We start from the raw sequence: 15,156 nt of genomic DNA, 5'->3' as shown, positions 1-15,156 counted from the left end.
GACTTCTGGTGACTTGTGTGGATACTCAGAACTGTACACTGCGGTTCATAATAGTCACCTGATGATACAGAAGTAGAATGGAAATTCAGACCATAATTAATTTCCATCAGTTCTCTAAAGATGACAAATTCCTCCATTTTGCTCATTGACATCTGTGCAGAACAGGAAGAGGGTTTTGAATTCCAACTAGCCACAGCTAGACAAACCTGCTTTTCTGTTCAAAATCCAGTCTATTTTTATGATACCCATAAGCAGCTTTTAAGACCACGAGACAAAAATAAAACACGGAGCATGTCTGTATAAAGGCATTCAGCAAGAAGTGCTGAAATTTATTCAAATTTTCATAATTACAATAAAGACCTCTGACTTTGAACCTCTAAATCACAACAGCAGTAAAAAAAAAAGGGGGGGAAACGGTGAAATGGGTTGTATTAAAGTGCAATGATATGGAGGAAACCATTGAAATAACACAAATGAGGCTGCAGTAAGAAATGAAAGGACAGTCTTATCCTAGCGATGACAGCAATATATAAGTAAATTATGTTACAGAATGTACAAAATAACTTACACAGATGAAGATAAGCTGAATCTCATGCCGCCATTTCGTTGTTAAATACCAGACTAAATATTCCTGGTCTGCACAGTATTACATGGGATAATTAAAAAAAAAGATCAGAGGATTTCTGTGTTGGAAAAGACGCCTGAAGTAAAACCCTGACCCACCTTTATATTGCAGTATTGCAAGAAACCTAAGTGTTTATGAATTGTAAAGTGACACATTCAGCAGCATGAAGACTATAAATACATCCTTTACATTGATACATTATATCTACACATATACATATCTACACACACATATATATACACACACACCAGCACAGATATATCTGCATAAATGTGTGGGTGTGTGTATATATATACACACACACGTTTCAATTTGTACTGACCACAGTCAGCTACGTTTTTGATTCTGTCTGGGGTAGGGTTGCTTTTGGAACTGAGGACCAAGATCTTTCTTTCGAGTGTTTCTCCTTTAAGTTTCCCAAGCTACAGCTGCTGAAGTCTAAATTTCTGGCATAAAGATAGACTTCAGGGCTCAGCCATCAGAGGGTTGGATAATTAACAGCAATTCCCATAGACACAATTTGCTTTGCTTAGAGCTTCTGAAAAATTATGCTCTTAACGTCCATGGTATTTTTAACTAATATGACATACAAATTGGGTAAAAACCTATTTTCATATAAGTAAAAACATTATAAATATGTAAAGGAAAGAACACATTATTCCATACATGCATACAATTTTGTACTGCTTATAAGGACGAAGTGCAAAGAACATCTCACAAGGTAAAAGTTTATAACATTGGCTTACATCATACCTTGAAAAATCGCAAGTTTAGCATTATCCTTCCTTTAAAAAAAAATAAAATATTTGACCACAGGACAAATCTGACTCTAATAAAGATTTTTTTTTTCCCTCCTTGTGCTCCCCTTTACAGAAAAAAATGTGTAATTTTTTTTTTTTTATTTCTTTGAATAAATTTGCAACATACTCCATTGACTAAAACTACATCTGGCTTCTTGACCTCTTACGTTTTTCTGGAGAAAGGCTCTTGACCCATAGGGAAGCCATAATAGTTTCCTTTGCCTGTAACTGCATGCTAATTAAAACCGAAGGTAACTGTGCAATTGTAGTTTAATAAGAAATCATCAAGTGAATAAGAATGTTTGTGTCATTGTGCACCCACATTAGGAAAAAGATAGTACTAAATTGCCAAAGCTATGTAAACACAGTGAAATTGGTGAAGAGTTGGGTTGTGAAGCCAAAACGTCTGAGGGAACAGCTATTTTGTTGCACGTGTTATCAAAAGGTTGAAAAGGATCAATTAATATTTTCTTTTGATGCTGTTGTGGTCAGTGAATGAGTCATCTCTGCATCCCAGTCTCTAGGGCACAGAAGAGCATCCTGACGACCCAAGAGAAGAGAAATGGCTGGACCAAACTTACTTCCTCGTTCCTGTAAAAGTCCCCTTCACTGCACTGAGTGAGGTACATCCATGGAGAAAGGGGTATTTTGGGGGAGAGAAATTTTAAAATCTGATTTCTTTTTTGGCATACCTATCCTGTACAGGTGACTACTATGTTATTAGTTTACAATAAGGATTTAGCGCTGAACACATTTTGTTTGCTCACTTTCAGATTCTGGGTGTTATGAAAAGTACAGTTCTGCAGAAACCTGATTGTATATCAATGGGATAAAATGTGTTTTATGCTAGCACCTCTGCAGCTCCAGAATTCAGAGCAGAAGCCTCTATGATACCCCTATTTCAAATCACTTAGTTTTTATTTACAGCTTCACATCCCATGGACTTTTCCTTGTGATCTTCGGTGAGAATCTCTGAAAATCACCAGAGAAAATACTCAAAGCCAGCAACAGAGAACAGGTGGTCCTTCGTTTGAGTCCAACGTCCAGAACTCCACACAAGATGGCAAACTCCAGTTTACCTTCCATGGAGGTGGGGTGAAAATTTGATCTTAGCCCTTAATGTCCGAGAAGCTGGTGCTGCTGGCGTTGCAGCTGTCACTGCAACTTGATGATGTGCTCAAAGTGCTGGAGGCAGTGCCTGATTCTGGGAAGGTGAAAGGAGAGGAAAAGAAAAACACAAGCAAATACAATATGGTTGTTTTTCACAGGTTTCTTTCATAACAGGAATCTTCAGATAGACAAGCATCGCATTTATAATAAATAGCCTACCAGAGCTGCTCAAAGATTGAGCCGATTTTGAATTGCCTATGAGCATCAGCAGGTTGCTTGCTGGGATCCAACCTTCTCTACCAGTGCTCAGGTTCTTCACATACCTATAAAAAAGAAGAAAACAGTCAGATTGCTTCATTTACCACTTTGGAAAGTTTTGCCCTAAACATTTGCCTTCTAAATGCAGTTCCACGTATAGAAGTTTCCAAACACAGATCTGCGTACCAAAGTCCATCCTCCCCTTCACGAATCAGTTGAACTAGGTCTCCACTTTTCACTGTGAATTCTTCAGAAACTCCTCTTTCGTAATCAGTCACAACTGTGTATTTACCAGGAGTCTAAATGCACACAGGGAAAAACACAAATTATTTCTCTTGAGTACCTTAAAGTTCGTTGCAGCTTTTGTTATGAAAATTAAAGCACTTTTCCCTTCTTTCTCTTTCTCATGCACGTACACGTTGAAGACAGTGTAAATATGCATACTGAGTACAGTATAACTTTACTGTTTAATTCCATGCAAATTCAGTGTATGAGTTCTCACACCCTGAAAAGCATTCAGTGAAGTGTTTCCATTACAAATCTCTACCAAAAAAATAATAAATAATAATAATAATCCCAAGGGAAAACAAACAAAAAAACCCTGGAGAACTAGCGACACGATGTATGTGACACAGCAGCTGAGCATGTCATTGCTTGACTTCTGTCCTACAGCATAAGCCCTCGCAGTCTTGCTGGTCTGCAGGTACATCATCCCCAGGTACAAACAAAAGGCTGACTTAAGAAAATAAAGTATATTTCATTGCCCTATGAGTTTTACCCAGCTGAAGATTTCAAGGCAGATACTTTCTTTCTCCAGCAAGCTTCAAAAGCATTCCTACGTACTGTCACTCAACAGTAGCATTTGCTTAGCCCAACAGGAAAGCATTTCTGGTTACCAGCTTCATTTCGTTTCCCCCTCCTCCTCCTCCTTCTTCCTCTGCATCTGATGAATTCAGTGGATCTTCAGCACTAGACCAACCATCATTTTCTTCAGATGCGTCAAGAGAATGCGACGTTTTAGCCCAACCTTTGTGAACAAACAGCCAACAGTTAACTTTGCAACAGCGTGCCACTGACTGGGAGGAATGTCCTTCCCCCTGAAAGCCACTTCAGTGACAAAAGGAGGAAAAACTTTAGACAGGGAGGTTATTACAGCCACAAAGTGAAATTCAAAGCTAGCAAAAGGTGGCCCATTTCCACCCAAGCGGATTTGTGCCAATGCACAGCAGTGAATTTGGCCATTTGGATTTATATACATTGAAAGAAAGCAAAATTCCCAAGCTAAAAAGAACCTATTTCTGCCTTACACAAAGTTGAACAACGGATAGATATCTTTCTTTTGGGAGGGGGTAGAGGATAGGAACGTGCACTTTATGGGAAGAGGACAGACACACATGGTTGTCACCCAAAGCAACCAGCTTGCTCAAACAAGGGATGGACAGATGTCATTTCATTCAAAATATTGAGCACTTAGCTGTCTAAAACTTCAGCAGGAGCTACAGGCACTTCATACTTTATCTGGTGATGCAGCTTACTGTTTAAGGGTATCCAGGCTGACACAAGGATGCTTAATCACACTGAATTATCTTCGTGTTAAGTCTCTGCACCGAATACCACAAGAACAACCTCCTGCCTGTCACTTATTGCCAAGTGTTCCTTTTTCTCTCTCTGCGTGAAGCATTTCATTTATTTATGAGGCTGGACCGTATCCAGAGAGCACAAAATCCTTTTCCAAATAAAACTACAGTAAGCGGGATGCTTTTCACTGAGGCCAGCAACTGCTAATGCGTGTGCTGAGCTTACAATGAGAAAGTCAAAATAACAAGGACAAATAAACAGTTCCAAGTAACATTTTGGTTCAGGCCAAATTGTAACAATAAAAAACTCAATGAAAAAGACTGAAAGGATAAACAAACATCCCAGCTTTTAGGTAATTATTTGTTAAATTGAGTGAGCAGCAGCATTTTTACTCTTCACTGCTGCTGAGGCAAGTTACATTTGTTGCCTGGCTGGTCACACCAATGCATAAAGAAAAAAAAAACACAACCAGGAGCATTGTCAGAGTAAAATCAAAGCAATCTAAGAAATCACACTCAGAGCACGCCAAACCAAGCGGGTCTTTTACCTCGCCTGCACTGCTGGATGGCCTGCACGAGGTTAGAAGTACTGACCCGTTTGGCCCTGTCCAGGGTTAAGAATGAAATCTGTGAAGAAACTGAGTAATAAGTTCCTGCTGTATCCCATGCAAATTTCACTGGAAGCACACAGCGAGTAGGCCCATGGGACACAGTGAAAACCCTTTCTGGTATTTCCAAGTTAAGAACAATGCAACAGAAGAAAATTTGGTTTCTTCTAATTGTTCCAAGCTCTCATTAGAAACAGAACCAAAAAGTTGCACAAAAGAAAAAGAAAGTGACACCATTGTAATTGCTCTTCCCACAGCATCACATTCACTGGCCTGCTCATCCTGGAACATTTTGGGCAGCAGCTCCTTTGCCTTTCTTTTCACATATTGTGCTAACGGAGGTAGGAGCAGACCTGCCTGATCCTGCCATAGCAGCAGTACGCCTGTTCCTCAGACAGGCTGGCACTCTAACAAGCCCATCTCATCTGTGGAGAAAAAAGTGGTCACTGTGGCCACTTAACTAACTGAAGGCTCTGAGCTTACGCATGCTGATTCAATGTGCACGTGTGTATTCTGCATGATGTGACTACATCAGAGCTCCCTGTGAAGGCAGAGCATGCAAGGAAGTGGCAGAGACCTAAGAAAAGATTATGCAGAAATCAGCAAGCTTAAATTTGATGGTGTTAGTAAACTCAGAATTCATAATTCGCTTCTCTTCAGAAACAGGCCCGCAGGTTTCTTTACAACGACAGGATCCATCTCCAAGATAAGATTCTGTCACTGCTTCATTTTCCTTGAGCTCACTGGGGTTTAAGTATGAGGGATGCAATCGTGAAAGGAAACAAGTGGGGGCAGTGTGCTGTGCACTGAGAAGCTGTGACCATCATCTCGTGCAGCTTCATCCTGAAATGGCTGAGCTCACCACACGTTTATCCCTCTTTGAGTTGGTGAAGAAGAAGAGAAAGTGTCTGTCAAAAAAGAGATCAGAAGGTGCAAGACATGAAGGGGGACTTATCAGATGTTTTAAATTTGTTTACTTGGTTTTGGTTGTTTCTGAAAGTGAGAGGCTGCTGGACAGGACAGCAATTCAGAAGTGTGTTCAGAGGACTTGGAAGTTTTAATGTAAATTAGTAACGTAATTTCAGTAGTTTCCATGGTACTTGTGGATCTCACATGCAGAAAATTAACACTGTAATTCCCATATCCACACTTGTGGAGTTTGTGAACAAGTCTGGCCTGGGATTACACTGCCTGCTGCTCAGACAGGGTCAGTGGCTTTGTACAGTTTCCCCAGCACAGCAGCAGAACCAGCATCATTTCCACAGGTGAGACAAACACAAAGGCTGTGGAAACCTGGAGAAGGGGACAGTGGGAGGGCTCGAAATAGCTTAATCTTTAGAAAAATGTTTTCTAAAAGAAAGATAGATGGTTACATGAGAAGAGAGCAGTTTCCTTGTACTCTAGTTAATGAATCTCAGGGATTTGTACTTAAGCCTTTGCCAACATCCTTGCTAGTTAGAAATGGGTCATTTAATGGAAATGTTTTATTCATTGCTTAGCTGTGGGTTGGGAGGACAGCAGGCAAACTGCTACTAGGGGGTCAGTTAAAGCATTGTGGGTTAACAGGGTAGTGAAAATTGCCTACTGTCAACCCAAAAAAGATGCAACAAGACTGACTAATAAATGCAAACCGAAAATGGAGTAAGGCAATGTACATTCCACAGGACAGGGGTGATTCTCCCTCTAATTAGAGTATATGACTTTCCTTCCCCCTGCTCTTTTTTCCCCCTTTTTAGAAGTTAAATCCTCTCTACAAGACAGTCTACCTTATTTGAGGCTAAGGTAAAACTTTGACAAGTTGCGCTGTCAAAACCAACATAAACAGAAGCTGCTGGGCCCATTTGGAACAACACAGCAGATAGCAGCACTGCTGCACACATCATCATCATCCAGGTAATCCCCAGTGCTCTGACGGAACACCAGGGATGGGTGGGGATTTGTGGAGTACAAGATGTGGTAACACTCTACCTCTTAAACCAAAAGGAGTTGGATCACTCACTACTTCATGCCGTTTAGGTTTTTTGTCAGGACTGGTAGGAGAAGCTGCAGGAGGATGAATAGGCAAAAAACACAGAAGAGAGATATTGAAGAACTGGAAAAAAGAGAATAGGTGGATTGCATGCTAAATACCTTTGAGTTTATACTGGAAAACAAATGGATTTTTGTGATCACTCTAGTTTTAGCTGTCATTGGTCAATTACAGTAGGAGAAGGTAATTAGTCATGTACAGTTTAAGATGATTTGACAAATTTATTTTATGGTGATAGACGAAAGTATACATAAACTTTTCAAAACGAACTAGACATCAAATTAATATAATCAATTTCAATTTTAGACAAACATTACCAAATAAACAATCACTTTAATATAAATTTAGTGCTACAGCAATACCTGGTCCTGTAAGAAGGATCATTGGCAATGTCTGGCTTTTAGCAGTAGGAGATGGAGTTTCTGTCAAGGCAAGCACGGGATATTAGCGCTCACCTCATTGGTACCAGATACACCACCCTAGAGTCTCTCCAGAAAGAACTCAAAGGTAATCAAGTTTTGAAAAGGCATTCAGAAAAGATGCTTGGAAAAGAAAAACAGTCATGTTCTTGAACGAGTGTCATCATCTTAGTGCAATTCAGACTGTTCAAAGATAGCTGTTCAAAGCAAGAAGTGAATGTACCCAGTGCAATTACTCGGCAGGAGGAAGCAAGAAATATCTCTGAGCCCTACGTTTTAGGAAAAAAAAAAGAATAAAGACCATTTCTGGAAGCATAAAGAAGTTCTTCTTTACTTTTGTATCCTTTTGTATCTAGCAAAACACACATTCTACTGTAGTCATGCTTTAGGAGGTCTGTTAAGAAGGGAAGCTAACACAGAAACACTCCAGCAAAACCTTGATTCCTTCTTGCCAAGTACGGGTACATTTGGGGCAGATCCACTGAAGCTAGAAGCAGGCCAGGCATTTGATCTGAAGGTAACATCCTCTAGGCTTTCTACAGGAAGAGGGCACTTTGAACTCCTTCTTAGGCTCCAGTAGTGAGACCAGAAGCACTAGAAACTTCACTCCTTCCCTCACATCTCCAACAGCTCTCCATCTTTGCAGTCTCCCTCAAAAAAATCTCCCTGTCATGGTCTGTGATGCAGGAACCTAGCCTGAACATAGGAGAACAAGCTAATATATACATTGAAAAAGTATACATGAACCTGTTACACTACACACATGAAGTGGTGTTCCAGTTACAATCTTACATAGAAAACAATCTAGCTTTTTCTTTTTTATTATTATTATTTTTAATTACCTTTCTGACTTTTGAGGTTAGTAAAGCCCTGCAGCGTAAAGCGCTTTTTTGACAGTACAGAGCATTCTGAGGTAGAGCTAGTGTCATCTACAAAGGAAAAGAGACACAGAAAGAAAGGGGAGAAGGCCAAGAAAAGGTCAAGGCAAAAAATCATTCACAGACCTGCCAGGGAACTAGCACTTCAGGATGAGAAAGGAAAAACTGAAAGTCCAGGTACAACAAAAGAACCCAGGGGGCAAGTTGTTCTTATTTGTACAGGGGTTTGTAGTACCACTAGTTCAGTAAATAATCTCAGTTATGTAAAGCAAAATTCATGAGAATCCTCTTCATAAAAAGGTAATGCCAAGGAATTTATTCAGAAGACAACTGAGGAGCTCTAGGAGAAGATCTACTACAGTCTTTATCACCCATAGTTCCTCCCACCTCCTTTTCTCTCTCCTTCACTAGGGAAGTTTTGGGCCTGTCCACAGCACACAGAGGAACACAGAAACCCCAAGGTAAGGGCAGCTTAGACTGGCATGTTCACACAGAGTGTGTGCAGCACCTTGTGGGTGGGCTGCCTTGGGGCTACCAGCAGCAAAGTCCTGCTCCTTCAGGTGTAACGTTGCATTTGCCTGTATTACCATTGCTACTGTGCTGGTGGATCTGCCTGTGCATCTGCAGCGTGAGCATGCTCTTCACAGCTAAAGATCACGATGCATACGTGTAAACTCACCTTTGCCTTTCTCGGGGTACTTTGGTGCTACTGTGGTGACATAACCTTCTAGGCTTGTGAGGTCAGCTTTCCTCTCATCCGTTTTTTTTGCGTTTCTGATGTTGTTCCTTGAGGGACTGTTTATTGGAAGAAAAGGAAGACAATCAGTCCATCTCCAGCAACTGGAATCTGAATGCGGGTGATGACCTTGTGTCACAGGTTGCCTTTTACATGCAGATATAAAGGCTGAGAACAATTTCTTAGCTGCTTCTCAGTTCATAGCTTCTAGAGTTGAAGCTATGCACACTGGTGACTGTGCGTAGAAAGACCACGAGCACATATGAAGTAGAAAAGCTCCCCTTGTGACTGCAAACACATACTGTGGCAGTGGAAGCTACTGAAAAGGCAGCTGCTCAGTACAACCTCCACTCACAGACACTACAGACATATTCTGTGATGACAGCTTCCTTCTGAACATGCTAAGGAGAGGGGAAAAAAACAGAAAAGGAAAAAAAACTCTGCCTTTTAAAAGCTCCTAATTCAGGAAACAGACAAGAAATGAACAAAGAAGATATGTTGAATCTTGCAGCAGGATTCCCATTACACCTCGGACTGGGAGTGAAAAGGAGAGAGATCCCATGAATACCACATATCTGGGAAATGCTCTGTAGGTGATAACTAGATGCATGAAGCATGAGGGCAGAGCACTTCTGATACATATTTGAGCACACACTGCATGGTAATGACTGAACATATGAGTATATGGGTTATGGTAAAACCCATACATACACACATGCACATAATGTCATGAGGAAAAAAGTGAATAGCAGAGGTCAGACAAGGGCAGAACAGCAGGAGAGAGCAGGAGACTATACTTATATAGTTTGGTACGGTGAAGAACATAACACAAAAATTTAAAAAGCTTGACTCCAAACTTGAAACACTAGAGTTAGAGACTTGAAATACATCACTTAATAAGAAAGGTAAAGCAGAAAAAGAAAAAAAAAAAGAAAGAAACAAGAAAGAATGCCCTTGCAGAAGACGAAAAGAAAAACAGCATGAAAATGGTGAGAGAAAAGAACAAAGAAAAAGGCTGCTTCACATAGCTACATAACTCTCTTACCTGGGGTGTAAAGTATATAATTAGCTGTTCAACAAAGAGAACTATAATACCATCAGAATTTTGGCTGGCATAGAAAGTTACATATCTATAAAACCTGTGCCACTGTTGCTCTCCAGAACTATGACTATGAGTTCTGGAGATGTATAAACCCCAAGCTTCATAGCTTTATATTAGAAAGAGACCTAAAAAATCCTAAGATGTAAGGGTCAGTATTAAGGGACAGGAGTAATAAAGAACTATAAAGTGAATGTGTTAGTATATTTGCAAAACAAGTAGAGTGATTAGACAACAAACTTACTTACCTTGTACAAGATGATGCTGGTAGAGGTAAACTCTGTGTGTGTTCAAGTGTCCTGTGCTGACTAGCTTCTGTAATGGAGAAAAGAAAAAGAACCATTAAACTGGTTTGTGTTTTAAGCTTTTCATTTTTACAGTCCTACACAGTGAACAGAGTAGGTTTTGAAGTTCAAAGAGAACAGAGATTAAAAAAAATATATAAGTGTGTATATATCCAAAATATTTTACCTCTGCATGCCTGCAGTTGACTTGTCAGCACTTTTCTTATTTCATTTACCCAAGTAGCTTTAACTTCAGGAGTTGGTGCCTACCCAAAAATAAATACAATCAGCCATCAAGCAGAGAATACTTCTTACACAAACAGCTTCAAGCCAAAGCACAGTCTTAGAGGAATCCTTTGAGAAGGACAGCTAGACCCTCTATCTAGTCCCTCAGTGAACAGAAACTATTTGGAAGAATTTGAACACACTGAGTGAGAAGGCTGTGCAAATGCTACAGTCTTCCTCTGGCTCCCTTGCACATGGAAAATAAGGAGGTGATTGGTGACAGCCAGCATGGTTTCACTAAAGGCAGACTGTGCCTGACAGATCTGGTGGCCTTCTACAACAGGGTTACAGCATTGGTGGATAGGGGAAGAGCAACTGACATCATCTGCCTGGACTTGTGCAAAGTATTTGACACCATACCCCATGATATCTTTGTCTCTAAATTGTAAAGACATTGACTTAATGGATGGACCACTCAGGGGGTAAAGAATTGGTCACAAAGAATTTGGGTCAATGGCTCAATGTCCAAGTGGAGATCAGTAACAAGTGGTGTTCCTTGGGGGGTCAGTACTGGGACCAGCACTGATTAACATCTTTATCAGTGACATGGACAGTAGGATTGAGTGCACCTCCACCAAGCCTGCCAATGACACCAAGCTGCGTGGTGCGGTCAGCACACTGGAGGGAAGGGATGCCATCCAGAGGAACCTGGGCAGGCTTGAGAGCTGGGCCTATGCAAACCTCATGAGATTCAACAAGGGCAAGTGTAAGGTCCTGCACCTGGGACGGGGCAATCCTAAGCACACATGCAGGCTGGGCAGAGAATGGACTGAGAGCAGCCCTGAGGAGGAGGACCTGGTGGTGCCAACATGAGACGGCAATGTGCACTTGCAGCTCAGAAAGCCAACGACATCCTGGGCTGCATCCAAAGCAGCGTGGCCAGCAGGTCAAGGGAGGTGATTCTCTCCCTCTGTTCCGCTCTTGTGAGGCACCACCTGGAGCCCTGTGTTCAGCTCTGGGGCCCCCAGCACAAGAAGGACATGGGTGTATTAGAACAAGCCCAGAGGAGGGCCATGAGGATGATCAAAGGCCTTAGAGCACCTCTCCTGCATGGACAGGGTGAGGGAGCTGGGGTTGTTCAGCCTGGAGAGGAGGAGGCTCGGGGGAGACCTTATGGTGGCCTTCCAGTACCTAAAGGGGGCTACAGGAAAGCTGGGGAGGGACTCCTTGTCAGGGAGAGGAGTAATAGGACAAGGGGGAATGGATTTAAACTGAAAGAGGGTAGTTTTAGATTAGATCTATGGAAGACATTCTTTTACTAGGAGGGTAGTGAAGCACTGGCACAGGTTTCCCAGAGAAGCTGTGGCTGCCCCATCCCTGGAGGTGTCCAAGGCCAGGCTGGATGGGGCTTTGGGCAACCTGGTCTGGTGGGAGGTGTCCCTGCCCATGGCAGGGGGGTGGAATTAGGTGATCTTCAAGGTCGTTTCCAACCCAAAGCATTCTGTGATTCTCCCCTAACTAACTCCAGTGAAAGCAATAGCAAGTGTATGCAATATCCCCCACAAATATTGGGGAACACAGATGTACCTTTTTTTTTTTTTTTTTTTAAATAAGACACTGTGTTTGAAACATATCTTTTATGAAACTGCTTATGATTTAACCTATGTAATGTGAACTTTTTTGTTGTTTTATTTTTACATTCTCTCATCACTTTCTATTACTGATATAATAAAGAAAAGTAAAACAAAACAAAACAGATCCTGTTGGGTTAGACACCACGCACTTTAAAAAATCTTTTAAAGGTAGTGGCATGTTATTACCTGTATGATGTAAACTTCTTCCCTTGCATTATACCAGATTTCAAATTTCTTTGCATCGCCTTTGACATTTTCTGTTATTCCAACAGCTGCCATCTAGAAGCAAAGAGAACAGAAGCTGACCTACCAAATTGCAATTAAGATAACAGTGGAAGCAGAAGGCTAATAATATTCATTAGCAATCTATTTTTGAAAAGGAAAACCATATTTGGTTTCTCCCTCAAGGAAAAGAATAACTAATAATACAATCTGCATTTTGGACATTCAGTACTTCGTGCCAGCTTGGCTACCTCAGAGGGAAGAAAGGCTTATGTTTGTTAAATTGAGACTGATTCACAAGCTGTCTCTTCAAATGAATACTGAAAAATCTGACATCTATTTTCTGTGCGATTAATGCAATTGCCATTCATCTACACTAGTATGGTTTAGATTTTCGCAAAGGAGAATTCCTCCACCTCCACCAGCAACACCAAGTGACACAGACTTTCAGTATCCATTACGTTTGCCTAAAAGGGTGAAGTTCACACTGCAAAACTATCATGTATCTTTGCTGACAAAAACAAAACAAAACACACTTGTATTATTGCAACGAAGCCCTCAGTACCACTACCTTACTGGACTGCTCAATGCCTTACATTTAAGGAGTGTTTGTAGCTATAAGAAGGTGCCTTCTCATATCCCTCTCCATTTTCTTCTCGCTTTTTACAGAACAGCACTGCTTTCTCATGGAGGAACAGGTGTCGCTGCATCGGCTTGAAGCGTGCCAAATCTTTCACCTTTGAGTGACCTTTTTTATGATCAGTCCAGACATTGAAGGATCCCTGCATTAAAAGCTTGCCCAGCTCATTCAGGTTTCCCTGGAACAAAAAGTGATATTTATAACTACAAAGAGGTAACATCTGACTAAAACACACTCTCTGAACAGGTCTTTACAAGTTCTGTCATTCCAAGTAATCTCTCACATCAGTGTTTATGTTGAGTATGGAGAGGTAATGAAAATATAGTCAGTGTTTAATATTCTCTCTCCCCTACACTGCTCAGGCAGGATTTTACAGTCAAGAGTACCAGTAGCAAAGATATGGAGATCTACACATAGAAAAAGGGAGAGGTACAATACACATTGTTTTTTTCAAGTGTCTGCTCCAAAACTCCTCGCATTGCTCCATTCTTCCAGAAATTTTAGGTGTAGTTTTACATATGGATATAAAAAACTAGAAGTAACTCCCATGTGTCAGTAGCCTAGAACACGCTGTTCATTATGATTTTTCTGTTTTTAACGTGGTGTCAAATAGATCAAAGAAAGAAAACTTGGGTAGACAGAGCAAAATATTATTCAGAGCATGAAAACTTCAGAAGAGTATACAGATCTTCTTCCCATTATCACATAATTACATAATGCAGTTTAAAGGCATCTTTTGTACAAGATTCTTCTCATTCTTAGTATGTAACAGGGAGTACACTGTACATATGTATCTGAAAAAATTAAAAATATTGTTACTCACATCATAGCCTGTAATGGCTATCTGGTGCATAGAATCATTAACTGCTTTGAGAATACCCAGAATAGAAGTTAACGCCTCCTGGAGATCTTCAGCTCCTTCACAATTCTTACTGTATTTCAGCATTTCCTGAGGGGGCAAGAAATGACAACATACTTAGTTTTTTGGAAACAGCGATAACTAGGAATATTTGAATTTTAACACCAAATTCAGCCTACATTTTTCAAGTTATCCAGGGAAGTCAACACCATATAATCTAGTGGATTAAATACTGACTAACTCAGAAGACCCCAAGGTCTTCTTTATTTCTTATCTCTGCTACTAATTACCTGCACATTCATCCAAACATTTTTATAAGCAGTACCTAAGAATTTTACAATATTAAATTGGCAAGCATTTTTCACAAGTGCTTAAAACAAAACAAATGCCAATGTCACATCCACTTTTTAAAGCAAATAAACAAACCTGAAACATTTGTTACTTTTACAACTAGCAAATATAAAAATATAGGCAAATTCCATTTATTATTTGAGTTATTGTAAAGACATGGGATAGCTTGGAATGTTAGTCATAGACCAAAACTTTGAGCACTGTCTACGCATTTAGAAATGTAATCCTTCTCCAAAGAGCTTATTGGTGAAACTGCATCTTCTAATTTGGTTCCAGATGAACATAGAGGCAAATTCATATGGAACCCCACAGGCTTCATAGCATGAGAATAAGCATTTACTAACAGAGTGTAGAAAGTAAAGACACTTTAAATAGAAAACCTTTCAAATGCTCTTCTCTTCAGGTAAGTTTAAAGTAATTAACTCTTTAAAAGTTGTTAACTTTAACTGTTTTAATGCAATAGTAAACTATTGTAAAAAACAATTGTTGAAACTCATGTCTATGTGGTAAATATTTCCTAAAACAAGCCAGTTTCAAGCATGGCAAAGATTTAGACATTCATTTTAAAATTTATAATAGTATATTCCTCTCATTTTGCTCTCTCAGTATGTCTAAATGAATCATAGTGGCAAAAATACCACACAGTGTGCTCAGTCAAGTACATTTCCTAGAATGTGAGTGACTTTGAAGACTTCATTAACTGAAGCTTTCTGGACACTTTCTCAAATCCAGCAAGGCTAATTCCTGTGACATGCACGAGGCCACTAAAACTGACAAGTAGCATGTACTTCTGACGCTCTCT

General features: G+C 40.3%; 1 protein-coding gene across 11 annotated transcripts in view; it reads right to left on the bottom strand.

Annotated features, from left to right (window-relative positions):
- Nucleotides 1-300: 300 nt before the first annotated feature.
- MCF2L (MCF.2 cell line derived transforming sequence like) overlaps nucleotides 301-15,156 on the bottom strand; it is a 155,027-nt gene continuing 140,171 nt past the window's right edge. For 7 of the 11 annotated variants that reach the window (XM_082763786.1, XM_082763791.1, XM_082763794.1 and 4 more), the window contains 12 exons: nucleotides 13,968-14,093; nucleotides 13,101-13,322; nucleotides 12,469-12,561; nucleotides 10,611-10,689; nucleotides 10,388-10,454; nucleotides 8,984-9,099; nucleotides 7,370-7,429; nucleotides 6,947-7,021; nucleotides 3,690-3,820; nucleotides 2,980-3,092; nucleotides 2,755-2,858; nucleotides 301-2,629 (listed from right to left, as the gene is read on the bottom strand). In XM_082763786.1, coding sequence (XP_082619912.1) covers nucleotides 2,535-2,629; nucleotides 2,755-2,858; nucleotides 2,980-3,092; nucleotides 3,690-3,820; nucleotides 6,947-7,021; nucleotides 7,370-7,429; nucleotides 8,984-9,099; nucleotides 10,388-10,454; nucleotides 10,611-10,689; nucleotides 12,469-12,561; nucleotides 13,101-13,322; nucleotides 13,968-14,093 — 1,281 coding nt within the window. In that variant the 3' untranslated portion in view covers nucleotides 301-2,534. Of the gene's footprint in view, nucleotides 2,630-2,754; nucleotides 2,859-2,979; nucleotides 3,093-3,689; nucleotides 3,821-6,946; nucleotides 7,022-7,369; nucleotides 7,430-8,268; nucleotides 8,356-8,983; nucleotides 9,100-10,387; nucleotides 10,455-10,610; nucleotides 10,690-12,468; nucleotides 12,562-13,100; nucleotides 13,323-13,967; nucleotides 14,094-15,156 lie in introns of all 11 variants that reach the window. The other 4 variants (XM_082763792.1, XM_082763795.1, XM_082763788.1 and 1 more) reach the window with 3 other exon arrangements.

The sequence above is a fragment of the Aythya marila genome (genome assembly GCF_965140915.1).
Source record: "Aythya marila genome assembly, chromosome: 1".
In the NCBI taxonomy this organism is placed as follows: domain Eukaryota; kingdom Metazoa; phylum Chordata; class Aves; order Anseriformes; family Anatidae; genus Aythya; species Aythya marila.
The sequence above is the reverse complement of the archived record's forward strand: the minus strand, read 5'-3'. Positions and strand labels throughout refer to the sequence as shown.